At 55.0% G+C, this 27,119-nt stretch overlaps 11 protein-coding genes across 11 annotated transcripts; 7 read left to right on the top strand and 4 right to left on the bottom strand.

Moving 5' to 3' along the window:
• Positions 1-226: 226 nt before the first annotated feature.
• Positions 227-1,078, top strand: POSPLADRAFT_1185008 (hypothetical protein; the record flags this gene model as incomplete). The annotated part of the gene is made up of 3 exons (XM_024489119.1): positions 227-356; positions 414-486; positions 536-1,078. The coding sequence occupies 3 exons, from the start codon at positions 227-229 to the stop codon at positions 939-941; spliced, it is 609 nt and encodes a 202-aa protein (XP_024334941.1). The 3' UTR covers positions 942-1,078.
• A 441-nt stretch (positions 1,079-1,519) lies between these two features.
• POSPLADRAFT_1154231 (hypothetical protein) lies at positions 1,520-3,347 on the top strand (the record flags this gene model as incomplete). The annotated part of the gene is made up of 4 exons (XM_024486828.1): positions 1,520-1,612; positions 1,670-2,085; positions 2,204-3,224; positions 3,276-3,347. The coding sequence occupies 4 exons, from the start codon at positions 1,520-1,522 to the stop codon at positions 3,345-3,347; spliced, it is 1,602 nt and encodes a 533-aa protein (XP_024334940.1).
• A 369-nt stretch (positions 3,348-3,716) lies between these two features.
• On the bottom strand, positions 3,717-5,117 carry POSPLADRAFT_1049416 (hypothetical protein; the record flags this gene model as incomplete). Its single annotated transcript, XM_024479741.1, has 10 exons — positions 3,717-3,743; positions 3,787-3,911; positions 3,973-3,992; positions 4,046-4,294; positions 4,359-4,517; positions 4,574-4,647; positions 4,702-4,744; positions 4,799-4,893; positions 4,972-5,043; positions 5,097-5,117. 10 exons carry the CDS (start codon positions 5,115-5,117, stop codon positions 3,717-3,719), a joined length of 885 nt encoding a protein of 294 aa, XP_024334939.1.
• A 266-nt stretch (positions 5,118-5,383) lies between these two features.
• Positions 5,384-6,604, bottom strand: POSPLADRAFT_1153927 (hypothetical protein; the record flags this gene model as incomplete). Its single annotated transcript, XM_024486790.1, has 7 exons — positions 5,384-5,643; positions 5,705-5,763; positions 5,818-5,921; positions 5,978-6,115; positions 6,171-6,237; positions 6,289-6,293; positions 6,356-6,604. Coding segments are annotated over 7 exons (882 nt in total), but the record flags the coding sequence as incomplete, so codon positions are not given.
• An 866-nt stretch (positions 6,605-7,470) lies between these two features.
• POSPLADRAFT_1154307 (hypothetical protein) lies at positions 7,471-9,419 on the bottom strand (the record flags this gene model as incomplete). Its single annotated transcript, XM_024486837.1, has 6 exons — positions 7,471-7,504; positions 7,565-7,629; positions 7,739-7,881; positions 8,169-8,197; positions 8,628-8,814; positions 8,906-9,419. 6 exons carry the CDS (start codon positions 9,417-9,419, stop codon positions 7,471-7,473), a joined length of 972 nt encoding a protein of 323 aa, XP_024334937.1.
• Positions 9,420-10,136: 717 nt separating this feature from the next.
• On the top strand, positions 10,137-12,238 carry POSPLADRAFT_1173561 (hypothetical protein; the record flags this gene model as incomplete). Its single annotated transcript, XM_024488239.1, has 5 exons — positions 10,137-10,229; positions 10,287-10,708; positions 10,827-11,007; positions 11,056-11,832; positions 11,884-12,238. The coding sequence occupies 5 exons, from the start codon at positions 10,137-10,139 to the stop codon at positions 11,953-11,955; spliced, it is 1,545 nt and encodes a 514-aa protein (XP_024334936.1). The 3' UTR covers positions 11,956-12,238.
• A 1,723-nt stretch (positions 12,239-13,961) lies between these two features.
• Positions 13,962-14,291, top strand: POSPLADRAFT_1091506 (hypothetical protein; the record flags this gene model as incomplete). Its single annotated transcript, XM_024483091.1, has 1 exon — positions 13,962-14,291. A coding segment is annotated over one exon (330 nt), but the record flags the coding sequence as incomplete, so codon positions are not given.
• Positions 14,292-15,029: 738 nt separating this feature from the next.
• Positions 15,030-16,585, top strand: POSPLADRAFT_1153811 (hypothetical protein; the record flags this gene model as incomplete). The annotated part of the gene is made up of 3 exons (XM_024486779.1): positions 15,030-15,231; positions 15,369-15,612; positions 15,982-16,585. 3 exons carry the CDS (start codon positions 15,030-15,032, stop codon positions 16,583-16,585), a joined length of 1,050 nt encoding a protein of 349 aa, XP_024334934.1.
• A 578-nt stretch (positions 16,586-17,163) lies between these two features.
• Positions 17,164-20,031, top strand: POSPLADRAFT_1153738 (hypothetical protein; the record flags this gene model as incomplete). The annotated part of the gene is made up of 12 exons (XM_024486770.1): positions 17,164-17,266; positions 17,454-17,670; positions 17,724-17,750; positions 18,199-18,227; positions 18,278-18,461; positions 18,517-18,601; positions 18,663-19,030; positions 19,120-19,154; positions 19,217-19,278; positions 19,396-19,588; positions 19,647-19,704; positions 19,767-20,031. The coding sequence occupies 12 exons, from the start codon at positions 17,164-17,166 to the stop codon at positions 20,029-20,031; spliced, it is 1,626 nt and encodes a 541-aa protein (XP_024334933.1).
• A 2,978-nt stretch (positions 20,032-23,009) lies between these two features.
• POSPLADRAFT_1153780 (hypothetical protein) lies at positions 23,010-24,831 on the bottom strand (the record flags this gene model as incomplete). Its single annotated transcript, XM_024486775.1, has 5 exons — positions 23,010-23,081; positions 23,133-23,918; positions 23,967-24,147; positions 24,266-24,681; positions 24,739-24,831. 5 exons carry the CDS (start codon positions 24,829-24,831, stop codon positions 23,010-23,012), a joined length of 1,548 nt encoding a protein of 515 aa, XP_024334932.1.
• A 608-nt stretch (positions 24,832-25,439) lies between these two features.
• On the top strand, positions 25,440-26,581 carry POSPLADRAFT_1041350 (hypothetical protein; the record flags this gene model as incomplete). The annotated part of the gene is made up of 3 exons (XM_024477894.1): positions 25,440-25,913; positions 25,953-26,327; positions 26,384-26,581. Coding segments are annotated over 3 exons (873 nt in total), but the record flags the coding sequence as incomplete, so codon positions are not given.
• Between the last annotated feature and the right edge of the window lie 538 nt (positions 26,582-27,119).

Below are 27,119 nucleotides of genomic sequence, written 5' to 3'. Positions count from 1 at the left end.
GGCACATAGTGCGCAGCGTGGTGAGCAGTAGCAGATATGGCGTAGAGCGGCTGCGGCCGATCTTTCCTGCTTCAGTCTATATACGTGCCTTCATGTCGAGTACGACATCTCTGACGGCGACTCGAACGTCCTCGAACGCCCGCGATGCACTGGCAGCCACACCGACGACGACCGCGCTCCACGCTGCTCTCGTCTTCGTCCACCCTCGACTAGTCTTCTGCACACCATGTTCGGCTGTTGCGTCGCCGGTCGCCCCCTCCAAACCAACCTGCAGCAGATAGACGAGACACACGCCATGTTCGAGCTCCCCGCCGCGGGCTCAATAAACCATATATGTGTCTTTCTCCTAGGAACAGGTGCGTGGCATCCCATACGCCACCCTCGCCTGTGTGCAAACCTCTCGGAGCTCGCAGTGCCCTTCCCCGACGGATACGGGGCCACCGTCCACTTCTTCTGGCCCAGCAAGGGCTTCCAGCTCCTCGGCATGTGCGCCTCTTCCTTCCCTCGCACTCCCGTCTCCCTCACGCGCCCCCAGGCTCTCCAACGACAAGCCCTCCGCCATCTTCCGCCTCCGCGGCACCTTCACCTCCCAGCCCTCCCACAACACCCTCTTCCCCGCCGCGCACCCCGCCGCCGCTGCCTCGGCCCCCGCAGACGTCACCGCCGTCCTCGGCATCGCCATCGAGCCGCTCTCCACGATCCAGTCCGAGATGGCCGCCTTGCCGTCTGCAGTTGCGCGCCCGCTGCCCGCCGCGCCCGACGCGACGCTCCTCGCGGAGCGCATCGTGAAGCACCTCTTCAACTACGTGTCCGGCTTCATCGGCGGCGGCGGGCTCGCGCCCGACAGCCTCGTCCCGATGTCCGTCATCGCCAAATGGTACGAGACGTTCACGAGCAAGGTACGCAATGCGGGCATCGGGTTCCTCGAGAATCAGGGGTGAGGCTGTGCGGAACGGTGTGCGGGTGAGCGACCACTTTTGGATATGTGACGCGTGCCGTGCGCTGCGACCCCCTCGGATGACTTTGTGGTAGGACGTTAGAGAGTGGTCTCAAAAGAACAAATGTACTCTATGGAGCTACTGCGCCGTGACTGCAAGACGTTTTGTGGAGTAGCCCACGAAACTCATGAAAATGCGAGTGTTTTTTGCACTTCCCTAAGTCTCAGAATTGATTGCGGCTCCCAATACCGACAACAATGGGCTTCCTGCGGGAACTTGCACACGGGTTGAGGCGGGGACTCCAACGTTAATCCCTCCCTACATTACGTCTCCAGGCACCTTGCGACGCTGCTGTGCTTCGCCCTACCTTCTGTAACGCAGGACGAGGAGTTCTCAATCCACAAGGTTTCCTGCAGGAGTACAGCAGCCCAGACCTGATGTATCGGCTTCGAGCGTGCAGTTCTGATATCCCTTCCTTTGTTCTTGGACGGCGTCGTCGTTTGTCAGCTCTTGTGCTATAAAAGCGACAATCATACTCCTCAGTGCCAGTCGTCAATCCCCCATTGAAGCTCTGATCAGCTATGGCTACGCGTATCATTACGGATCTGCCCGTCGAGCTCCTCGTGATGATCTTCTTCTTTCTCGATGCTCGCGATCTGATCAACTGTAAACAAGTGAGTAGTGTCGAAACAGTGGATTAGTCTAAAGCTGATCGTATACATGTTCGTAAGGTGTGCCAATTGTTCCTACAACTTATACGCGACTCCACTGTGCTGCAATATTTCTATGAACTGGAGCTTGCGGGCATGGCCGATGAGCCCTTGTGCCCGCTTCCTTACGTAGAGAGACTGCGAAAATTACGGTCTCTGCAGCACATGCGCCGCACCGCAGAGCTTGTGCCAGGGACGTCCTTTCCACAATGGACGGCGCTCGTGTGGACGACCACGCCCGGTGGTCTTTTCGCGCAAGCAAACATGCGAGGCGGGATTGACTTCATCCAGCTTCCATCCGCAGTTCTTGGCGTTTCAGAGCGTCGATGGTCTGTCCACAGCGACGGGCTCGAGATGGAGATGGAGACAATGTGTATGGATCCATCACAGGACGTTGTTGTCGTGACAGGGTGGGATCGGGTGCCCAACAGACCACAGTAGGCAGTGTCTTCATTGGCCTTGTGCGTGTGTTTGACGAAGAGACAGGGGCCGATATCCGGCACTTCGTATCCTGTCATTTACAGATGGGAAATCCCATCGTCTTGCTGCTCGCAGTGAGATCAACCTGTCAGATGCAGGCAGATATGATGAGAAAGACGATGTCGAAGAAAACCGCAGGGAAGGACGGCAAACTCGTCTAGAAGGCGACTATGTAGCGCATCTTGGCTCTTGGGACCATGAATATGCGATTCTGGTGTGGGATTGGAAGACGGGTGATTTGCTTTGGGAAAGTATCGTATATCGTGCATGTATATGGACTCTACCTAACACCGTGATCACACAGCATCTACAAAAAGATCCAGAAGAAGAACCAGAATATAAATACAATTCCTTTGACTTCATCGACAGCCGGCATCTACTTGCGACGGAGGACAATGGCATTGATATCTTCGTGCTAGACCGACCAAGCACATACACTGGGGTTCCAGTCTTCATTCGAGGTGCTCTCTGCCTGTGGGATTATCCTATACGTAAAGGGCAATCATTCACTCTGCCCCAGCTCATGTCAACGCACAAAGGCGGATGCTCGCAGAGGAATCCAGCTCAACCATTCTACTCGTCCCCACATCGTGGTCTCGTTGCTGTCGCCTGTTACGGCGCGCCGTTGAGCGCCGGTGACTCGGACTCCATCTGGACGGAAGTGATTTTGGTGCCTGCGTCCATGGTCCGGGAGTGGAGTCTGCGTGCACAGGCCGACGAAGAAGACGAGGCCAAATTTATGGGAAGTAATGGGCTCGTTGAATGGGCATACTGGGCACCATACTACCCGAGAATGCGGCGCACCGGCAGGCCGTTCTCCGCAGAGGTGCAGGGCATGCATGCGACCGTCGCCAACGTCGAAGGGGACAAACTTGTGCTGGATCATATCGACTACACCGTCGTCGGAGGTAAAGAAGCGGAATTTGATTTCAAGACCCACCCTGGCCGTGGGGATGAGTGGGATGCAGGGAATGAGCTGTGTGTCATCCCTGAGGACAGTGAAGGCGTCCATTCAGCATACGCCGAGGCTCGGCCGTTAATTCAGGGCTTTCCACAGTATCTAGTCATCCTCCCAGATTATGCAATCTTGCAGGAGGTACGTGATGTCGCTCATGCACTCTGAACGGTGCTCACATATAACGATCAGTACAAGGATGATAATGGGGACCATCAGTGGCAAATTTATCATATCGTCGCCTCTGATTCCAGTGGTTCGTGAAGTGGATAGAGAGAGCGTATGCACCAGCAAACGGACTACACAATTGCAGAACGCCATGCTAATCGTCCAAAGCTTTCCGCCATTACGCCATTCACTAGTTGTCTGTTCTATCGTGAAACCGTTCAATGTCTATCTCGATTTCATATACATCCATCCAAAATTATTAAATAAGTCAGATATCATAAAATCCAGGGAATCCGAAGCAAGGTCGTCGAAGGGTTTCCAGCGTTCGGTCCTATTGTCCTTGCCACCAAGTTAACCATTTACTCGTCCTTGTTCCATCTGCATTGCTCCCCTTCATCAGTAGCGGCGTCTCCTCGTTCGCACCCTCAACCCTGACGTCAGTCTCAACGGCAGCTCCCGGCGCGGTCAGGATGGCCACGCCTTCCTCAGGCCCTTGGGTCACAGTCACCGGTGATCCCGTGCTGCCGTCAACGACAGAGGATGGCTCGAGGGGGTTACCGAAGTCGTCGACTCGTAGGCGGTGCTGGCGCGCGCGCCAGCAGAGACACATGATGAGCAGCGAGCCCTGCAGCACGCCAGCGACAGCATATGGGAGCCATGCTATATTGCGTGATAAGGATCGTATTAATATGGAACACCCATCGATGTGCTTGACACTCACTGGTCCAATTTGTTCCCGGTCTGCGATACATGCCTGAGCAATGTATGAAGCGTGAAAGATCAATATTGCTTACCTGAGAGCGATACTGAGGACCATGAACACTGCACCGGGGCTTTGTATAAGCATCATTGGTATGCTTAGTGCCCCTACGAGTCGAAGGCGATATGTGTGAATGATCTGCGGAGCATACTGTAGCGCAGCAAGTAGGGCAGATGCGACACCTAGGAACGTTGCCCAGATGGAAATTTGCGCAGAGCGTCGCGAGCCGTCAGGCGTAGGACCGGTCGTTAGAAGGAGGAAGGTGACAAAGGTTATGAAGGAGCTAAGACAGCGGATACCAGCCAGAAGGTCAGCGGATACAGGATGAAGAGACAAGTGCGACATACATGTGGAGGAAAACGACCCAGGAGAGAATAATCGAGAGGCGCCAGGTGTCACTCTTAACGTGTGTCTTGATGAGCTGCGGCGAGCGGTTGTCGTGCAAGTCTACGGCTACTTCCGTATACTTGAGATGTGGTGGATAATAGATCATGTAAAGTACCAGTCTAGTGGAGAAACCGTCAGGAGACGCCTCAACGAGTTTTCCATACGATCTACTCACACTAAGGTGAAGAGGAGCCACTGAAGTGCAAGCTGAAAGATGCCAGCCGTGGATTCAATACAGCTTCCGAAGCTCTATGGTTAAATTAAGTTGTCCACCATCTCGAGCGAAATGAGTGTAGTATTTACCACTACTTTACAGCACTTAATGAGACCCCATTGCATCACAACGCTGTGAAACATTATGTGAAGCTGTTGATACAAAAAAGATAATCACAGATCTCACATGTTCAACATCCCCGACGCAGAGGAAGTGCTACCGAGCAAGAGGAACCATGGACTGAAACCTTCCGACGATCCCGCCTTGATGATGCGTAGATGCTATTTGGACGTCGAGCATCATGTAAGGACGAGAACGTATTGTGAGTAGACAGAGCACGTAAGAGCAGGAGAACATACCTGGGGTAAGTAAGATACAGCCAGACCAAGGCAGAGCAGAGCGGTTAGGACATTGGCGGTATAATCATGGTGCTAGTCAGACGTTCAGTCAGCACGACTGAATCAATACGATTCTTCAAACATACTGGGACACACTCATCGGACATGTAAACTTGGCCCCTGTGGTGATCTAAGTGTTAAGTGCGTACCTCGCTGTCGACGCGAGGATCTCAGCGCCAATGCGCGGCGCGTCCAGATCAGGTGACCTTTGAGACCATCAGGAATGGATCCGCTGTATCATGAGTTACGGTTCATACCAGGTGCATGGTATCCATTCGATTAGAATCCTAGAGCTAGAAGCTGGTATTCGAATCAAAGGAAGAAATCAAGCTCGTAATTGTACAATAGTTGATTCTGAAGCTGACATCACTAGTTATGTGGAACATATTGAGACCTCGCGCACACCGATATCAGTCTCCTTCTCTAGCTTCTCATCTGACCCAACATCTGGGTGATCGACATATAGGCTATCCCGCAGATCAGCAGACTCATCTACCTCTTTGAACGTGCGAGAAGCATCATGGGTAGGGAAGAGAAGGTTAAGGGCCCAATAAACCACTGCCGATACACTGATACCGGTGAAGAAGGACATTGAATAAATGCGGGTTGCTGCTAACGGTACATCACGCCCCGCTGATAAAAACAGCATTTCAGTCTTCATTAATGTCAACGTGAGCACACCATAGGAACTTACTCGCTCCTGCAAATCCCACGACATTGATGAGGATGCCAGCGACGTACGCCGCGTACGCTCTAGCCGTGCAAGAATTAGCCAGACATGGAAATTTCGGTACCTGATGTATTTACCGTATGTTGAAACCACGGGAATATTTATACCAGCCATCATTATCCGTGTGGTAGAGGTCCTTGACGCGGTAATGACCCTTATGGATCACATAGTAATCTGTGATCTTTTCGCACTAATGTCAACAGCCGACACTAAAAGCACTACCGCCGCCAAACTGACCATCACACCGGCGATGGCGCTCAGGAAGATCGTGTAAGCAGAAAGGTATGTCGTGAAGTTGTTGCTACTTTTGAGCAAATTCCAAGGGCACATGCAAAGCCCAACGACGGCCGCGATGTATCCACCACGACGGATATTCTAGAGTGAGAGGACCATCATATCTATGAATGGAGTGGTCAAGTGGACAGCTTACTATGAATCGTGGAAATAGCGCTGTAAGATCGCATCCTGCACTGATTGAGTTGGCCGAAATGTTCGTTCTGTTGGAAAATTAGAAACATAGTCGATGATGTACTTTATGAGCCATTGACCCAACCTGATGCCAGCATTGTTGTATCAGTTCTGTCAAATATGCCGATAGAGAATTAGAATACTCACTGTCGCAAGGGCAAAAGCGGCTGCTATGAACCACACTCCAAAACGTGTAGCGTGGGTGGGCGAACCATCCAAGAACCTCCCAAGGAGGTCCATGGGAGACCAGATAGCTTCCCCATAGATGGCCTGTGAAGACGAACTGACTATGATTCCAATGAAACTGACGAGGGCGAAGACTATTGGAATTGATAGCATCTGTGACATCACTGCATCCGAAGGCCTCCGCGCACGCGAACCGAAGTCGGGTGCATTTCTGTGGGACGTGACACTGAGCTTATTGGGCTGAGAGCGACAAATGAGGACTTACGTGATGATTGTAGACTGGGAGTTGATGCACGACGTGATGCTGGCCACCATTGCCCACCCCAGAGGGGAACCATGGATCGTGGCAGGCTGGTGGACAATCGGGCCCACACCGCGCGCTTTGATGATACACCAAATAAAGAAGGTTATTCCTGCGATCGGAACTATGATTGATTTGACAGTGAATAAGTGCCGGCTATCATCGGAGCCAAGGTCAGTGGTAGTGCGCCTAATATCTAGAATAACATACACCTGGTGTATGGGCAACCAGATAGCCGGAAGCGAGACAAGCCAGAACAGGAAGAAACACATGAAGTCGCGAGTGGTAGTCCCTGAAGAAGGTGGTAAGGTATTGGCTGGATAAGATGTTCGTGAGTTCCGTGTGCGATGTAGTAGGTGCCGATCGACTGACGGATGTTCTGAACACTCGGCCACATCGCTCGCAGCATGACGAGGACGCATTCGCCGCCAATGCTTGTCTGCACACCATACCAAATACTGTGGATGCCATGTTTGAATGCTCCACAATACATAGGACAAAAGTACCACTTACCATGCCATAGCTGCTCGATTAAAGACGCACCAGAGGCTTCCCCATATCCCAAAGCTTGCACGGGCCACCACCGGAAAGGTGATGTGAAAGACTGCACCGGGTCGGCCATTTAAAACGATATATGGCGCAGCGAGCCCATTTCCGATGCATACACATATCCACGCTTGCCACCAAGACAAGCCGAGCTGGATCATCGAGGACGTTATCATCCATCTTGACGGGGTGTCAGAACATGATCATATGCGTATGTTTCGTAGGGTACTTACGTGTTTACATTGAAGCTAGTGGCAACCCAGCTGGATAGATCGATATCAGGACCGCAGAATGCACAAATCAAGGATGATCGGGAAACATACAATGACCAGAAGTTGTTTGCTTTCCATTTTCGTCTCTCGATTGGAACAGGTCGTAGGTCCTCGTTCTGTGGAACGGCATAGTTGTGATTTTAGTATGTGGGATGTCATTAAGCACTCACAATTAAGAAAGATTCCGTGTATGTAAGTTCATGTTTGCGTTGAACCTCAACGAACTTTATAATACGGCTTCCGAGTCTTGTTGCAACATCCATGTCTTTGGATAGTGAAGTCGACAGGGATTGTGTCGTAACGGGCTGGCTTTATCGCTCCTTCGAGGCCTTCGATAATCATAGGGTTCATCATATCGATTGGAGTGCCTGTGTGTCAAGGAGATAGAAGCAAAGTGAAGGGAAGGTGCTCAGAAAGCTTCCTTGAAGTAGATAGCAGCCGTGAAATGGTCTAGAAATGTGGAGATAGAGTAATGCGGATGATGTTCTCGCATTGCAATTCCCTATAATATCCACCATCCAGCATTATAGAGATCTGCTGACACTCAGGCACTATTGGTGTGCTGTAATGCGAATCTAGCGATTCGATGCTTAGAAACCGGGCCTTCAAGACGGCAGAACTCGATGTCAGCTCGATCCATTACTGCAGTACTGACGAACAGTCCAATGCCAGAGCGTAATTTGGCTGTTCGTGATAATAGGGTAAGCGTCAGTGGTGCATCATGTGGACTTCGGAATTGAGATGAACATAGATATACCAATACATGAGTCGGACTACTTATGTGGAGGCAATTAAGCCGACGCCGCTAGCAGCTAAAAATGGCTGAAGGACAGCGTGTTGTTAGCCTAGGGTAGACAGACGGGTTCGAGAGACATCGGTACTGGCAGAGGTCAGTTATGTGACCGTTCAGCAGATACTAGCGCAGGGAATCCTAAAATACATGAAGGCCATGTGCGACGTTCATGTAACATGTTCGGGGGCGAGTCCATTTCGCATGAGTCGATTTGTTACTCACGTGATCGTGTTCACGCGTCGTATCGTCAGCGCGTCTCCGATCCTGACTCGGACTCTGCGTCTACTCGTGAGCGATCAAGGTACTCTGGCTCTCATATACCTGTCTCCCCTCGTGCATTGAATCCAGACATAATTCTGAGCACCGGTGATAGTATTCTCCCATACGCGGTGGTTTGAGTGTTGGGAGCATGTGGTGCAGCTACCCGTCTCTTGGATAGCTGGAGCCATAATTGAGAATACAGCTAGTAGCGCACGGTCCATAAGGACGTGCCCCGAGAGCGTCCGCACTACGCTTCATGTAGGCGATCAGATATTCCCGTACACAATAATGGTAATTCAAGATATCGCATTGGCTGAAGTCTTGAGCACATTTCTTACAGTTGAGGAAAACATAATCCCGCAGCTCTCCCACCCAATCCTTCGTCAGGCACTTGTTATCCATGATAAAAGTGCGTGCGACGCGTCCGCATTCTCGGTGGTATTCGAGAAGGCACTGGTGCGCCCCGGCCGTAGCGCAGCGCATTTCTGGCACATATGTAATAGAATGCAGAGGATGGCGTAAGGTATATTTGGCGGCCATTCGAGCGACGTCCTCCAACTCGTATGCACAGGCAAGAGTGTATACGCGCATGGTGTGATTTTCGAGCGCATCGGCAGAGAGAAGCGCTTGGCTGACGACGCTGCGCACTCCGTCCATCTGGTACTTCCTGGCGGCCTCGATCAGAGGCCATATGTAGTCGATGCCTTCTGGCGGTGCGAATGCGGTGGCAGCGTAACACCCACGCATAAGCTGCTCCCAGACGGCGGCGGGTTCTGTGACTTCGACGATGGGCTTGCCTGTCTCAACGGTGCCCTTGTCAGAGGCATTGGGTCCCTGAGGTAAGGTGAACATAAGTCGGAAGAATGCGGACGCCTTTGAGAGGATGAACCTGTCGACATAGAAATCGACGGCATCGGAAGTGCGGATGATGACGTCCGTGTTGGTGGCATCGTCAAACGGTTCTGCTGCTGTTCATATTGCTAGACTGTCGCTTGGCATGCCGCTTTTCAGTGTGTTTCAAAACTCTCCGTTCTGTAAGGAGCGCGGTGATGGAGAGTGAGACTAAGGGCGGCCAGCATCGGGGCGCCGTGATAAAAGTGGAGTTCACTTCACTCAGAGTAACATAGGCCGTTGCAAGTGCACGTCTAGTCATCTTTCTATCATTGACAAAGGTACTTTTGTAGGCGACGACTCGACGTCAGCTTTGGCGAACACGGTGCTGTACATAATGCTGAACTGTAGCGGAAGTACTCTGCCCCTCAAGTCAGCGCCGCGGCCTGATTTCCCCAGGTGTCTGCCGACTGCCCGGGAACGCACAGTATGAATGTACCGCATGTGGGAAAGAAGCATGTCTTGGCGACGCAGGACGAGAAGTTCTCAATCCACAAGGTTTCCTGCAGGAGTGCAGCAGCCCGGACCGGACGTATTGACTCCGAGCGTGCAGTTCTGATCTTCCTTCCTTTGTTCTTGGACGGCGTGGTCACCCCTGTTGCCATAAAAGCGACGACCATACCTCCTCATAAATTTTCAGTGCCAGTCGTCAATCCCTCGCTGAAGCTCTGACCAGCTATGGCTACACATATCATTACGGATCTGCCCGTCGAGCTCCTCGTGATGATCTTCTTCTTTCTCGATGCTCGCGATCTGATCAACTGTAAACAAGTGAGTAGTGTCGAAACAGTGGATTAGTCTAAAGCTGATCGTATACATGTTTGTAAGGTGTGCCAAATGTTCCTACAACTTATACGCGACTCCACTGTGCTGCAATATTTCTATGAACTGGAGCTTGCGGGCATGACCGACGAGCCCTTGTGCCCGCTTCCTTACGTGGAGAGACTGCGAAAATTACGGTCTCTGCAGCACATGCGCCGCACCGCAGAGCTTGTGCCAGGGACGTCCTTTCCACAATGGACGGCGCTCGCGTGGACGACCGCGCCTGGTGGTCTTTTCGCGCAAGCAAACATGCGAGGCGGGATTGATTTTATCCAGCTTCCATCCGCAGCTCTTGGCGTTTCAGAGCGTCGATGGTCTATCCACAGCGAGAGCCTGGAGATGGAAATGGAAATGGGGACAATGTGTATGGATCCATCGCAGGACGTCATTGTCGTGACAGGGTGGGATCAGGTGCCCGACGGACCACAGTAGGCAATGTTTTGATCAGCCTTGTGCGTGTGTTTGACGAAGAGACAGGGGCCGATATCCGGCACTTCGTATCCTGTCATTTACAGATGGGCAACCCCATCGTCTTGCTGCTCGCAGTGAGATCATCCTTTCAGACATGGGCAGATATGATGAATCAGAGGGAGTCGGAGAATATCGCAGGGAAGGACGGCAAACTCGTCTAGAGGGCGACTACGTAGCGCATCTTGGTTCTTGGAGCAATGAATATGCGATTCTGGTGTGGGATTGGAAGACGGGCGATTTGCTTTGGGAAAGTATCGTATGTCGTGCATGTATGTGGACCTTACCTGACATCGTGATCACACAGCATCTACAACAAACAACTCCAGAAAATAAATACAGAACCTTTGACTTCGTCGACAGTCGGCATCTACTTGTGGTGGACTACGAAACCATTGATATCTTCGTGCTAGACCGACCAAGCACATACACTGGGGTTCCAGTCTTGATTCGAGGTTCTCTCTGCATGTGGGAGTATCCTATACGTGGAGGACAATCATTCACTTGGAACCAGCTCATGTCAACGCACAAAGGCGGATGCTCGCAGAGGAACCCGGCTCATCCATTCTACTCGTCCCCACAGCGTGGTCTCGTTGCCGTCGTCTGTTTGGGAGCGCCATATAACCACGATGAGGACATGTGGACGGAGGTGATTTTGGTACCTGCGTCCATGATCCGGGAGTGGGCTCTGCGCGCACAGACTGGCGCACAAGACGAGGACACCTTTCGTGTCGGGGATTCTGGGCTTGTTGAATGGGCACACTGGGCACCATACTACCCGAGAATAATCCGCAACGGCAGGCTGTCCGCCGCAGAGGTACAGGGAATGCATGCGACATTCGCCACGATCGACGAAGAACTTGTGCTGGATCATATTGACTACACCGCCGTCGGAGGTAAAGAAGTGGAATTTGATTTCGACACCTTCCGTGACCTTGGGGATGAGTGGGATAAAGGGGGCAAGCTATGTGTCATCCCTGAGGACAGTGAGGGCGTCCATTCAGCATACGCCGAGGCTCGGCCGATAGTTGAGGGCTTTCCACAGTATCTAGTCATCCTTCCAGATTTTGCAATCTTGCAGGAGGTAAGTGATGTCGCTCATGCAGCTTGAATGGTGCTCACATATAACGTTTAGTATGATGATGATGATGGGAACACCCAGTGGCAGATTCATCATATCGTCGCCTCTGAGTCCGGTGATTCGTGAGCCGGGTAGAGAGAGCTGCGGACATGTACTTGGCTCGCTCATCTAGGTAGCATCCTCGTATACCACAGAAGAACGTGTCAGCGACAAGAAGAAAAAGCTGTGACGGTAGTCGAGGGCGTGTCACAGAGTGAGAAAATAGCTCTTGTTGTAATACTATTATACAGTGTATATTGCGCCCTATAGAACGTCGAGTGGTCTCTCCGAAGTGGCGGTGCTGCGGCTTAATATTTGGCAGCGTCGCATCTCATTAGTGGAGACTGCTAATAATATCAATGGCTTTCAACTTGGCCAGCACTGTACAACGGCTTCACCATAAACATGTTCTGATGCAAACTTACGTCCGTTTGATGATACTCAGGCACTTCTACTCAGGTTCCATGCTGAGGAGAAGTATCAGTGTTGCGCAAATCATAGACTCTGTATTCATAGTACCCCTTGCAGAACTCCATAATCTGCTCGAATGACTAGGTCTCCCCGCATTGGCTGTACTGTGCGGCGTATCTCGACGCTTTCAGGAGGGATGATAGATAGTATTTCCTTCTCCCACTCTCAAGCGTACTTGACATGGAAAGGGAGTTTACATAGATTTTGTGTAACGGCTCTCAATGAAGTCGACGAGAAGCTGGAGGTCACCCTCAGGCTTCCTGGCCGGGGCCCGTAAGCAAGCGAGCCATTGTTACACATAGATAACCACGTGCTTATCTCGCGATGGACCACGTCATGTAACCAGGAAAGGGTGTCTCAGCCACTGCCTTTCGTCTCGTACATACCACGAGGTGTCGACTGGCAGTGCCCACACATTTCTCCCCACCGCTGCACTCTGCAGCACGTTCGCTGTGACGGGCACCCTCCGTTCGCGTCGACATTTTGAAATGACTCTCACCATCCTTGTTTCTTTTTCTCTCCTCGCGCTGGTCGTCACTGCCCGTCCCATTGTCCCGCGCAATGCTCCGCAATTGTGCGTAGCGCTGCGCTTGCGACGTCATATCATATCGCTGACATCTGTCTCTGACTTTGCAGAGCGGAACCATCCAGAGACGTGCGAAATGCCGTACAGGCGATCTTCCGTTCTCGCACAGGGTGCGTTTCCCTGGCAGCGTATTTCCTATCGCGCTCATGCTCTTCCTAGACATCCCCCCGATTGCCTGACCTGCGACGACAAGGACGTCCGCATCCACGTTTCGTCGCCTAAGGAGCAAAACACCGTCCTCTCGGACCTTGCGGGACTTGATGCTGTTAAGGCAATACTACCCCTCGGCCCGAACGACGAGCCCACCGAAAGCGAGAAGCAGCTATACGATCTTCTCAACAAGCAGCAGACCGCTAGCCTCAACGACCTGGACGGCGGGGAACGCACGCCGCGGCTATCTAATGGCGAACTCGTAGCGGAGGATCTGCTCGCTGCGGAAGACTCGCCCTCGCAGCCCGACGTAGTCCCGCCAATGATCTCTCAACGCCCGTCCGTAACGCCCCCGCTTCTGGTTCTCGCATTCTCCGCGATTGCATCGCTGCTGGTGCTCATGTGCGTAGTCACGGCCGTGTACATCACCAAGCAGATCCGCGCACAGCTGATGCGCTCGGACATGATCTGGAATGTCTTGCCGAAGCTGGAGAAGGGCATCTCTCTCGAGGGCGATGCGCCGAGCAACGAAGATGGGAGCGAGAAAGACGGGGGTGTATTGCTTCTCGAGAAGGGCGACCTCATCGATTTTGACGGAACGCTCGCCATCGTGCCAATGCCCGGTGGGCTTGGAAGACTCGCTCCGCTGCATTACGCCTCGGACACAGATTCTGAGGCTGAAGATTACGACGAGAAGTTTGCTGATGCCGAGGACTCGCTCTTGCTTGGTGCTCCTGCAGAGGAGAGGCACCCGCTGCCTACCATTGTCACTGAACACCCCGATCCAGAACTCATGCCGTTACCTGCATCGCCTACCCCATGGTCCACGCCAGAAGCCCCGCCACCGCGCAGTCTGGCATCCTCGCCACTCATGCGACCCGTGCAGATGCGCGAGCGCCCCGCTTCGCCCGTGTCAAGACCAGCCTGGTCTTTGCGTGCGGCAGACGCGCCCGCGCTAGGCCTGAGCACCTCGATGCCGACGATCCCTGGGGCGCTATACCCCGAAGCCCTCACCGCGGACAGTCTGCCCCCCTCCGGGGCCGTGGAGATGGCGGAGGTGCCGGGGAGGCAGCGGGCATACCGTGCGCCTGTGCCCGAGCTGGACATTGCGTTTGCGCTGCAATTGCGGCCTGGGCTCGGGCTTGGTGCAGATCCGGCGTGGCTGGTGCGGTTCCTGATGGCGATGTTCGGGTGGATGACCGTGTTGATTGGTGGTGGTGGCGGCGGGGGGCGGAGGGAGACGGTGCAGAGGATTTGAGTGAGGAGCGACATTATGCTGGTTGGAGGAGGAACGAGAGTGGCATGGAGGGAATGAGAGCATAGGAATGCGAGGATGCGATACCGTTGCCATGAGGCTGGGAAGCCGGGGCTTTGATATTGGGCGACGCTGCTCGCCGGACTGGAACTACTATCATCATATGGATCTCCCCCTTCATTTTCATCACTATCCCACTGCCATACTCATTTTCATCCCACGTTGTCTTATACGGAATCATCTTCACTGCGTCGTTGGCGTAGTCCCTAGTTGTTCTGTTGCTGGAATTATAATGTCCTGTTGACTTCCAACCTCACGCGGGTATGAGAATAGCGCATAGCATTTACAGTATGTATGCTCATTACTAAGTAGTTGACGTAGAAAACGCGTATGAGCTCCCAGCGAACAACGGCATATATCACGTGTTGGAGGCGTTCTCGAGACGGCGCTTGCCGGATGTTCGCAGTTCTCCCTTGCTCTCACCGCCGCTGGTACCAATAATAGTGATCCTGCTCTGCAGATCCAGAGCGAATGACCATTTCCACTTCACTGTGGAAGTCTGGAAACTCCCTTAAGGCTTGAGCTTGAGGCTTGATTATTTGAAGCCCGCGCCCGAGAGAGTATCGAAGCTACACTCGGACTTCTCACTTGTATTCGTGCGGGACCACGACATTGTAAGCACCAGTTGTCTGACTTTCTATGTGGTGTCTCATACTCCTCGCCTGCACGACCGCGCTCCCAGGATTACTCTGTAGGATGCCCCCACGCACGTCCTCGAAGGCGCGGCAGAACTCCTTCTGCCCCGCCGCCGACGCCGCGACATACCGCGACCTGCTGCTCTTTGAGGAGCGTCTCAAGACGAACGCAGCGTCGCTCACCCGCCGCAAGCACCGCTACGAACGTGCGTCCTGCTCGCCCCTTCCGGATCCTGTATCTGAGCCGTAACTCACCTCCACCTACCCAATGTCCACCCCCGCCCCCGCCTCCGTCCATTCCGCCACCTTCCTCCCGCGACGACCGACACCCTTCCCCTCGTAGTGTTTCTTGCCCAGCTCCTCGCGATAATCGCCTTCCTACTCTGCGAGGTGCTCCTCCAGACCGACTTCCTCGCGGTGCCCCTGGCGCTCGCCCTGCGCACGCTCGCGCCCGCGCGGTGCCCGCCCGGGGCGCCCGTGCGCGTGCATCCGTACATCGCGTCGGGGCTGCTCTTTGTCTCCGTCACGACGCTCGTGCTGTTCTTCGCGACGGGCATGTACACGGAGAAGATCGGCTACGCGAATCGGTGGGTGCCTTGCTTCGCCGTGGCCTTCTTTGGGCGCCGGACTCGGGCGTTATGTGGCTTTGCTGCGTTCGTTTTCTGAGCTTCGTGTGGGCGCGCGTGTCGCGTGTGGTCCAGACCTGCTGGCGGTGAGGCTCGGAGGTCAGGGAGCTGTGCTTGGCGCAGGGTACGCATACTGCTCGTCACACTGGCTGATGCACGTTGGGAGCAACACGCCCATGACAGCATGAGGCATGAGCTTGGCAAAGTGCTGCATGACTGTTGCCCAGATATATGTGGATGGCGAAAGCCCGGCGACCTGCAATGTCCGGCCTTCATTTTGACATCCTTCTACATGCGATCAAGTACTAAAATGCACGGAACCGATTGCAGGTACGTCCCGCACGCGAATCGTGCTCTGCGGAGCTTCAACATGTACCTCAATGTCCGCCAACCGCCGCTCCGCACCAAGCTGCCCTTCAATCCGCTCGCACTGCTGTTCCCGCGCACGCCCTCCGCCCCCCCGCCGCCCGCATCCGGGCGCGCGCTGTCCCCAGAGCGCACGAGGAAGCGCAACTCGTCTGTGCCGATCCCGCCGATCCCGCCGGCGTCGAATCCGCGCGGGGAGCTCATCTTCTCGTCGCGCGTCGAGCGCGCGTTCCGCGAGGCGTACGAGCGCTACCGCGGCGCGTTCGAGCGGCGGCGGGAGGAGCGCGAGCGGGCGGCGCATGCGGCGACGTGGACTGGCTGGCTGGCCGTGCGGCTGCGGCTCCCGTGGGCGCAAGCACCGGCACCGGCACCGGTGCAGCAGGTGGCGGCTGCGGGGGGCGTGTCGAAATTGGTGGGCGGAAAGGTGGGGAGCGCGAGGGCGTCGCCGGCAGGGTCGAGGCAGGGGAGTCCGGGGCCCAGTCTGGTGCCGGGGCGGAAGACGAGGAGAGCGTCGCCTGTGGGGACGTCGCACCCGCTGGCGGCGAGTGTGCGGGGGGAAGTGGCGTAGCCGGCGCAGGAATCTCGTTTGGGTTTGGGACGGAGTCCACGACGCGTTTGTGTATATTACCAAGCTGTGGCTGTAGAATAACTGACGTGAAGGCTTCGTTGACGACGAAGCTGTCTAAAATTAAAGTAATTGGGGAGCTATGTATCTGATGCGGTATGGGGCAGACAAAGGAACATGGGATCACGATGAAGCGTTTGCGGCAGGGCGGCTGCATATGGTGAGCCCTGGATTCGCGCGCCACAAGGACAGATGGAAGGTATAACCGCGTTGAAACGGCGCCACTCGCATGACACCGCCGCTGGTGGGGTCAACATGGATGGATATACAAGGCTAGAGGGACAGATGAACCGAAACGAAGGATCCATAGCAGGCCGGCTGGCAGCCGGATCTGATCGAGCGAAGAGCCCGAGATAAATGCCGGAGAGGTAACACCGGCGCCTGCAGAATAGGATGCCGCGAAGGATCACCGATGAGCGGCCGGCTGGCCGGGATGCGTCCGTTGGGATTCCCCGCACGCGAGGTCTTTCCTGCCTGAAAAAGGCGACGGCGTGTGTGTGTGTACCCGTTTCTCATGCATCATGGCCGAGGGTGAAATGCAGCGGCATGGCGATGTGCGCAGCCGACGAATATGCGGGCTCGCACGGTGGGCGACTCTGCGGACGTGCTCCCGCGCGACGGGAGGTGAAGCGAGGACGGCGGGGACGGTGGCGGGCATCTGTGGGCCGTCGCTGTCACGGTAGAAGACGACGACGTGCGGCGGATTCACTTGCTCGGGTCGAGTGCTCGGGAGACGCCCATGTAACATCATTGATATTCAGCCGCGATGTTCGCTGCTGCCCTCCAATGATGTCTTCTCGCCCCCGCCCAGAGCCTTGCGCTCCCACCGTCCGTCTTTCCCTTTACTCCTCTCCCTCCCCCGCTGCCGATTCGGGCATGTCTCTCGCGACGTCCGACTCCAGCTTCACCCCCTCCAAGGAACTCGACCACAACCTCCCCGATTCAGCTCATGCAGAGAAAGCCCAGTCACAGGACTGGTCCGAGCCCCCAGATGGCGGCGTGGTGGCGTGGTTGACCATCGCTGGCGCGTCAGTCCCTCGCGTTAGTCCAATCCAACATCACAATCTGACCTTTGCTCCAGATGGTTTGTGCAGTTTGCGACCTTCGGGTGAGTGGCAAGCAGTCACAGTCTTGCATGCGTGAGGGGTTGTGTGTCGGTGTGGCGCAAGCGTACTACTGCTTTTCCTCGGTATCTCTGACGACGATGGCCATGGTGATGATACGCCTTGCGCATGCGACATCACACAGAGACTTGGTCCCTGGGTCGGCGCGCCCCAGCAAACAACATAAACGACCCACAGACCAACGTAGAGAGTCAACAGCCATGATATTTTTGTTTCAAGCCCTTTCGAAATCCGTATGCACTGTACCCGACAAATGTCGGCCCTCATCCCTACTCAGCGGCACGCTCGTGCCAAAGTGGGGGCGAGTGCCGAGTGCGGGTAGACCACGAGTGCAACGGCGGCGTCTGCGACGGTCGTCCTGCGGCTCGTTTCGCAACCTCATCAAGTCGTGTCTGATGTCTCGTGTATCGAGTGCTCACACCCATTAAACAGCTACATCGGCGCGTTCGGCGTGTATCAAGGTGCGCAGACAGTTCTCGTACTCTCGTATGACTGCTGATAGCTCCGTTAGACTACTATACCACGCATTTCCTGACCCAGCAGACAGCCTCCAACGTCAGGTACAGTAGCGTCTCGCGCGTCTGCTCCCACGCGCCGCTCATCGCGCGACCCAACAGTTGGATAGGCAGTCTCCAGCTCTGCCTCATGTACGCCCCTGGTGTCTTTGTCGGGCGGGCGTTCGACGCGGGTCTTTTGTAAGCACGCTCATCTGATCCATTATTATCATTTCGCGTATCTCACGCATCTCAGCCACCACCTTGAGATCATCGGCTCGCTCCTCTACGTGCTCTGTATCTTTCTGCTGTCGCTGGCCAAGCCCGAACAATATTACCAGGTGCGCCTCGTCCCCTCCTCGGCCCTTCGTCCCGTTGAACCTCACGCCCCACGCCCCCCAGGTCTTCCTCGCACAGGCTGTCGGCATGGGCGTTGGCCTCGGCATGACCTTCCTCCCCTCGCTCAGCATCGTCGCGCACCACTTCCGCCGCCGCCGCGCCCTCGCAACCGGCATCGTCGTCAGCGGCGCGTCCGCAGGCGGAATCGTGTTCCCGATCATGCTCAACCACCTGCTCAGCGACACCCGCGTCGGCTTCGGCAACGCCGTGCGTGCGAGCGGCGCCGTCGTCGGCGCGGCGCTGCTCGTCGGAAACTGCCTGATGCGCACGCGCCGGCCGCCCGCGAAGACGGACGGGGCGCACGCGCGTCTGCGCTGGACGGAGATGCGCGACGTCGTGTGGGACGGCGCGTACCTGTGGTCGATCATGGGGTGAGTGCCAAATGACCCCGCGCCCTTCGCGGCCCCGCGGGGGGCACGGGGTGTGTATACATGTATGTGCTGACCATGCGGGCCGGCAGGGCATTCTTCACGAACCTGGGCGCGTACGTGCCGTGTGAGTATGTGTGCTTGTGGATGCGCGGGCGTCTGGTGCTGACTCGGCCGCGGGCACACTAGTGTTCTATCTGCAGCTGTTCGCGGCGGACCACGGTGTGGACGTGCGGATCACGACGTACTGTGTGAGTGCTGCTCCGTGCGGGGCCCCGCCTGCGTGCGGGCCCGCGCTGGCGTCCTCCTGCTCCTGCCTTGTGTGCGTGTTGCGCGGGTTTTGCTGACCTCATCGCGCGGCTCCGCAGCTGGCCATGCTGAACGCGGGGAGCATCGTGGGCCGCCTGCTGCCGACGTTCCTCGCAGACCGCCTCGGCGTGTACAACATGCTGCTGCCGGCGATCGGGATGTGCGCGGCGCTCATCTTTGCGGTCTTCGGCGCGACGAACCCGGCGGGCGTCGTGCTCGTCGCGGTGCTCTTCGGCTTTGCGTCCGGCGCGTGTACGTCCGCCCCGCCCCCCTCTCACGCGTGCTGGTGCTGAATGTGACCGTGACGCAGACATCTCGCTCATCCCCTCGCTGCTCGTCTCGCTGTGTCGGAATTTCGGCGAACTGGGGTGCGTGCGCGTCTTTGTCTTTGTCTGCATGCGGCGCGCTGACGCGGGTGCGTGCGGTGCAGCGTGAAGATGGGCTGCGCGTACACGGTCGTCGCGGCCGCACAGCTGGTCGGCAACCCCATAGCGGGCGCGCTGCTCGGGGGGTCGGCGCCGCTCAAGTGGTGGCGCGCGATCCTGTTTACAGGCGTGAGTGCTCCTCCTATGATTCTGCAGAACGGCAGGCCTGACCCTCGCCCCCCCCCAAAGCTGTGTGCCCTCGTCGGGCTGCTGTGCATGACCGTGTCGCGGACGCTCTTTGTGCGGCGGAAGGGCCGGCAGCGGGTGTAGCCGTGTCTCCCCGCCGGAGCCGATACTTTGCGGACCTGTGGCGTCCACCGTCGTCTCACATTTGTATTACTATCACACCGTCCTTGCGGACTGCTGCACTGGTCCTGCCAGCGCCTGTGCTGGTGCGCCATGGCGCCACCCCCCATGCTATTCCCACGTCGGACGCACGAGTCCTGAGCGCCGCCGCGACCGGCGCGCGCCCGCTCTTTGTTTCGCACCGCATTGCACCTATATTCCCGACGCCACACGCATCTCGCATCTCGCACCGTACGATACCTATTCTCCCGCTACTAGTAATTCGCACCGTGCTGTCCATCGCCTCGCAACGTGTTGTCGGTGTTACGCTGCACACATGTACTGTACTGCGTCCGGTGTTCTGTATGTATGTACTCAGCGGCATTGCATTGGATACACAGAGTGAGCTAATCGGACTCGGATTTGCCTGCCCTCCCGATCGGGCGGAACGTTTGTGCGCGCGACCATCGGACGCAGCCGCCGGCTTGTGCGCACTAGCACTAGTGCGTTTTGCCTGATCGATCGACTCGACGCCGGGGACATGCCATCCCACGCTGTGGCATGGTTGCCGGCAGCGCTGCACACACTGAGACACCGGTAGGCGCAGGCGCCCCCGCAGCCGGCGCAAGGAGCGCGGGGGCGTCGGGGAGGCGGGGAGTGCGCACGCGCGCAAGAAATGGGCGTGCGGGGATGAGTGTCCGAGACGATAGCTGCCGCAGTTCAATCATGGGAAGAGCCTCTGGCCAGTCCTGACCCCGCGAGAGAGCCGCAGAAGCCCACATCGGACGTTCCACGCCCAGAGCTTCGCAGTGGATGCCGCACGGCACTCTGAACACGGAGTGGGAGTCACGCAGATGATCTGGGTGTGCGGTACATGCTGGACACAATTCACTCTACTGCTAGGATAACTCGATGACAGGGGGCGAGACACAGATAATTAATGAATCGTCACCGGCGAGGTACCTCACACCTTACACGACGCAATTGACGCCATCCGCAGCAAACTCGGGGTCGATGCATCTGCACGCGCCGCATCTCGACTCAATCGAGATAAATGTTGCGGGGTACGATGCTTGGTGAAATTCGTGATTGAGTTGTGATCACCAGAGAGTCATCAGCCAAGCTTAAGGCTCGTCATGTGGACAGCATACAGACCCACATCCTCCATTACAGCACTCTTCCTAGGAACATTCACGTTGGTCTTGCTTGAATTATCACACCTCACACCCGTTCTCAGACTGCCTACCACCTTTGTTCCCGAGCCCCGGATCTTCTCCCTTGAGCACATTTCCACGTTCCCCAAAGGACAAAAAGAGCGGTTCACCTGGGTGAGAGCAACAGGTGCCCGCGCGTGACGTATTGAGCGCAGATCACACTCCTCTTTCACCTGAACTCGCATCCGAGCCGAGTGATCAGACATCACGGATATTGCGTGTAGTCCGCCTGAATACCAAAACCATCGCGGGCTCGGAAGCGAATGAGGTAATGGTACATACCGATCCGAGCCCCAAGACTCAGACCACCGTGTATGGTGGAATATCGTCACCGGTGCTCAGATTCGTGTTTGTACTTCAATCCACGAGTGCGAACAGGTATATGAGAGCCAGAGTGTCAATCGCTCACGAGTAGACGCAGAGTCCAAGTCAGGATCGGAGACGCGCTGACGATACGACGCGTGAACACGATCACGTACTTCGCGGATTTCACTGAGTGGTGCGACGTGGAAGCACGCGCGGAGAATCTACTCATCTTGTGGGAGGATCGCGCTCTGGCTCGTGATGCCCAGCTGTCCGCTGCCCCCCCTCCGGACGCCGCTCGTACGGCGTGATGCCTAACGGTCGGAGGGAGCGCCACCTGCCCGCCCCCCATTCTGTTCATTTGCCTCGTTGTCGGACCGCCGACGCGGCGTTCGCTGCGCGAGGACGGCCCCCTGCGCCATTGGCGAGGGGCTCTTGGTCCTTGGTCGACCCGAAACCTGTAGGGCGACGACACCGTGTGATTTGCACTTCACCGTGCCGGTCCGAACGCGGGCGTGGAGCCCACTATTAGGAGCCGCTTATGGCTCGATCTCACTCTGCATGTACCTACGCCGTATGGAGTCTAAACCCGAGGAATTATAAAATGAAATGAAAAAAATAATAATAATAAAAGAGAAAAGAACACGATCACGTGAGTAACAAATCGACTCATGCGCCCCCGAACATGTTACATGAACGTCGCACATGGCCTTCATGTATTTTAGGATTCCCTGCGCTAGTATGTGCTGAACGGTCACATAACTGACCTCTGCCAGTACCGATGTCTCTCGAACCCGTCTGTCTACCCTAGGCTAACAACACGCTGTCCTTCAGCCATTTTTAGCTGCTAGCGGCGTCGGCTTAATTGCCTCCACATAAGTAGTCCGACTCATGTATTGGTATATCTATGTTCATCTCAATTCCGAAGTCCACATGATGCACCACTGACGCTTACCCTATTATCACGAACAGCCAAATTACGCTCTGGCATTGGACTGTTCGTCAGTACTGCAGTAATGGATCGAGCTGACATCGAGTTCTGCCGTCTTGAAGGCCCGTTTTCTAAGCATCGAATCGCTAGATTCGCATTACAGCACACCAATAGTGCCTGAGTGTCAGCAGATCTCTATAATGCTGGATGGTGGATATTATAGGGAATTGCAATGCGAGAACATCATCCGCATTACTCTATCTCCACATTTCTAGACCATTTCACGGCTGCTATCTACTTCAATGAAGCTTTCTGAGCACCTTCCCCTCACTTTGCTTCTATCTCCTTGACACACAGGCATTCCAATCGATATGATGAATCCTATGATTATCGAAGGCCTCGAAGGAGCGATAAAGCCAGCCCGTTACGACACAATCCCTGTCGACTTCACTATCCAAAGACATGGATGTAATTGTGTAGTCCTTTTGCTGATGCATACGCTCTCTCCATCCAGTTCACGAATCATCAGAATCAGAGGCGGCGATATGAAAAATCTGCCACTGATGGTCCCCATCATCATCCTGATACTAAACGTTATATGTGAGCACCGTTCAAAGTGCATGAGTGACATCACATACCTCCTGCAAGATTGCATAATCTGGAAGGATGACTAGATATTGTGGGATGTGCTCGACTATCGGCTGAGCCTCGGCGTATGCTGAATGGACGCCTTCACTGTCCTCAGGGATGACACACAGCTCATTCCCTGCATCCCACTCATCCCCACGGTCAGGGTTGCTGTCGAAATCATATCCCACTTCTTTACCCCCGACGGCGGTGTAGTCGATATGATCCAGCACAAGTTCTTCCCCTTCGACATTGGCGAATGTCGCATGCATGCCCTGTACCTCTGCGGAGAACGGCCTGCCGTTGCGGAACATTCTCGGGTAGTATGGTGCCCATTGTGCCCAATCAACGAGCCCAATACTTCCGACACGAAAGGTGTCATCGTCTTGTACGCCGGTCTGTGTGCGCTGAGCCCACTCCCGGATCATGGACGTAGGCACCAAAATCACTTCCGTCCAGATGTCCGTACCGTCGTTTTCCGGCGCTCCCAAACAAACGACGGCAACGAGACCACGCTGTGGGGACGAGTAGAACGGATGAGCCGGATTCCTCTGCGAGCATCCGCCTTTGTGCGTTGACATGAGCTGGTTCCAAGTGAATGCTTGTCCTTCACGCATAGGATAATCCCACAGGCAGAGAGCACCTCGAATGAAGGCTGGAACCCCAGTGTATGTGCTTGGTCGGTCTAGCACGAAGATATCAATGCCTTTCTCCTCCGTCGCAAGTAGATGCCGACTGTCGATGAAGTCAAAGGAATTGTATTTATGTTCTGGTTCTTTTGGATCTTTTTGTAGATGCTGTGTGATCACGGTGTTAGGTAAGTTCCATATACATGCACGACATACGATACTTTCCCAAAGCAAATCACCCGTCTTCCAATCCCACACCAGAACCGCATGTTCATGGTTCCAAGAGCCAAGATGCGCTACATAGTCGCCTTCTAGACGAGTTTGCCGTCCTTCCCTGCGGTTTTCTTCGACATCGTCTTTCTCATCATATCTGCCTGCGTCTGACAGGTTGATCTCACTGCGAGCAGCAAGGCGATGGGGTTGCCCATCTGTAAATGACAGGATACGAAGTGCCGGATATCGGCCCCTGTCTCTTCGTCAAACACACGCACAAGGCTGATCAAAACATTGCCTACTGTGGTCCGTCGGGCACCCGATCCCACCCTGTCACGACAACAACGTCCTGTGATGGATCCATACACATTGTCTCCATTTCCATCTCCAGGCTCTCGCTGTGGATAGACCATCGACGCTCTGAAACGCCAAGAACTGCGGATGGAAGCTGGATGAAGTCAATCCCGCCTTCCTTATTTGCTTGGGCGAAAAGACCACCAGGCGCGGTCGTCCACGCGAGCGCCGTCCATTGTGGAAAGGATGTCCCTGGCACAAGCTCTGCGGTGCGGCGCATGTGCTGCAGAGACCGTAGTTTTCGCAGTCTCTCCGCGTAGGGAAGCGGGCACAAGGGCTCATCGGCCATGCCCGCAAGCTCCAGTTCATAGAAATATTGCAGCACAGTGGAGTCGCGTATAAGCTGTAGGAACATTTGGCACACCTGAAGAACATGTATACGATCAGTTTTAGACTAATCCACTGTTTCGACACTACTCACTTGTTTACAGTTGATCAGATCGCGAGCATCGAGAAAGAAGAAGATCATCACGAGGAGCTCGACGGGCAGGTCCGTAATGATATGTGTAGCCATAGCTGATCAGAGCTTCAACGAGGGATTGACGACTGGCACTGAAAAGTTATGAGGAGGTATGGTCGTCGCTTTGATGGCAACAGGGCTGACCACGACGACGCCGTCCAAGAACAAAGGAAGGAAGATCAGAACTGCACGCTCGGAGTCAATACATCCGGTCCGGGCTGCTGCACTCCTGCAGGAAACCTTGTGGATTGAGAACTTCTCGTCCTGCGTCGCCAGGGCGTGCGTCTACCCCACATATAGTACATCCATACTATGCGTTCCCGGCCAGGCGGCAGACACCTGGGGAAATCAGGCCGCGGCGCTGACTTGAGGGGCAGAGTACTTCCGCTACAGTTCAGCATTATGTACAGCACCGTGTTCGCCGAAGCTGACGTCGAGTCGTCGCCTACAAAAGTACCTTTGTCAATGATAGAAAGATGACTAGACGTGCACTTGCAACGGCTATGTTACTCTGAGTGAAGTGAACTCCACTTTTATCACGGCGCCCCGATGCTGGCCGCCCTTAGTCTCACTCTCCATCACCGCGCTCCTTACAGAACGGAGAGTTTTGAAACACAGTGGAGAGCGGCATGCCAGGCGACAGTCTAGCAATATGAACAGCAGCAGAACCGTTTGACGATGCCACCAACACGGACGTCATCATCCGCACTTCCGATGCCGTCGACTTCTATGTCGACAAGTTCATCCTCTCAAAGGCGTCCGCATTCTTCCGACTTATGTTCACCTTACCTCAGGGACCCAATGCCTCTGACAAGGGCACCGTTGAGACAGGCAAGCCCATCGTCGAAGTCACAGAACCCGCCGCCGTCTGGGAGCAGCTTATGCGTGTGTGTTACGCTGCCACCGCATTCGCACCGCCAGAAGGCATCGACTACATATGGCCTCTGATCGAGGCCGCCAGGAAGTACCAGATGGACGGAGTGCGCAGCGTCGTCAGCCAGGCGCTTCTCTCTGCCGATGCGCTCGAAAATCACACCATGCGCGTATACACTCTTGCCTGTGCATACGAGTTGGAGGACGTCGCTCGAATGGCCGCCAGATATACCTTGCGCCAACCTCTGCATTCTATCGCATACGTGCCAGAAATGCGCTGCGCTACGGCCGGGGCGTACTAGCGCCTTCTCGACTATCACCGAGAATGCGGACGCGTCGCACGCACTTTTATCATGGATGAAAGTTGCTTGATGGAGGGTTGGGCGAGAGAGCTGCAGGATTGCATTTTCCTCTGTTGTGGGACATGTGCTGGAGACCTCAGCGGCTATGGCACCTCAGGTAGATCCTTCGTACGGGCATATTCGATAGCCTACATGAAGCGTAGCGCGGATGCTCTCGAAATACGTCCTTATCCACCGTGCGTGGCTGAGTTCTCAATCATGGCTCCATCCATACAAGAGGCGAGCAGCTGCACCACATGCTCTCCTTCGGTCATCGCAGACATGGCGCGGTTTGCCAAGGCGTTTGGGGACGAGATCGAGAGACGGATTTCGATGGTAAGCAAGAGGGATACGAATAATTAACATTTGAGCTGACGAGATCGCGATCACAGGTCAGGCTGATTGTGGAACCGTGAAACGGACATGCGCGAGGCGCGGGCACTTTATTTCGCTTTGTATGTTATGACAACCAACGAAGCGATAGCACCTACCCGGTCTATATACGTTGCATTTTGGGATGATTCGCTTTCCTGTTCATGTGCTTAGTTTCATCATCATAGTATGGCAGCAATCCTGCGTGTGCATTGTTCTTGAGGCGGTGTGCAGCCGAGGTTTGTGCGCTAAGCAGATGACGATGTGCATCTTCTCGTCTTCGAGGGCGGTATCACGCAATTGCGATTGATACGCATCGCAAGTCTTGCTACAACTCTCTGAAGCAAATTCTATTGCCAAATTATAGACCCCGACGCAATCAGATCTATAGTAAGGAACCGCCAACAATCAAAGTCCAAGGAGCTGTGCTCCTTCGTACAAAGACACAAAGGCTTCTCGTGCCCTTATATTAGCTCCCGTCCTATTTGCTACCGTGCTCGGTGCTTTTTGGCACTTCGTCTTGCTCTGCTGCCGAGCTCGGTCGCTGGGTATACGGACTCACTAGCGTGCCTAGCATTGAGAGATGCGAATATGGCACCAGGCAACAACCTTTGGGCTACCGGGTATGGCTCAGAATGTTATGTAGACCTCCTGTAGCGGGATGTCTGTCAGTGATTACATTCAGATCGATGAGATCCGGTGCAGCTTACTCCACATATATACGGCAGCGTCTCACTATTCTGCCACTCATATGTT

Source organism: Postia placenta (genome assembly GCF_002117355.1).
Source record: "Postia placenta MAD-698-R-SB12 unplaced genomic scaffold POSPLAscaffold_15, whole genome shotgun sequence".
Lineage (NCBI taxonomy): Eukaryota > Fungi > Basidiomycota > Agaricomycetes > Polyporales > Adustoporiaceae > Rhodonia > Rhodonia placenta.
Note: the sequence above shows the minus strand (reverse complement) of the source record. Positions and strands in the feature narration are given on the sequence as shown.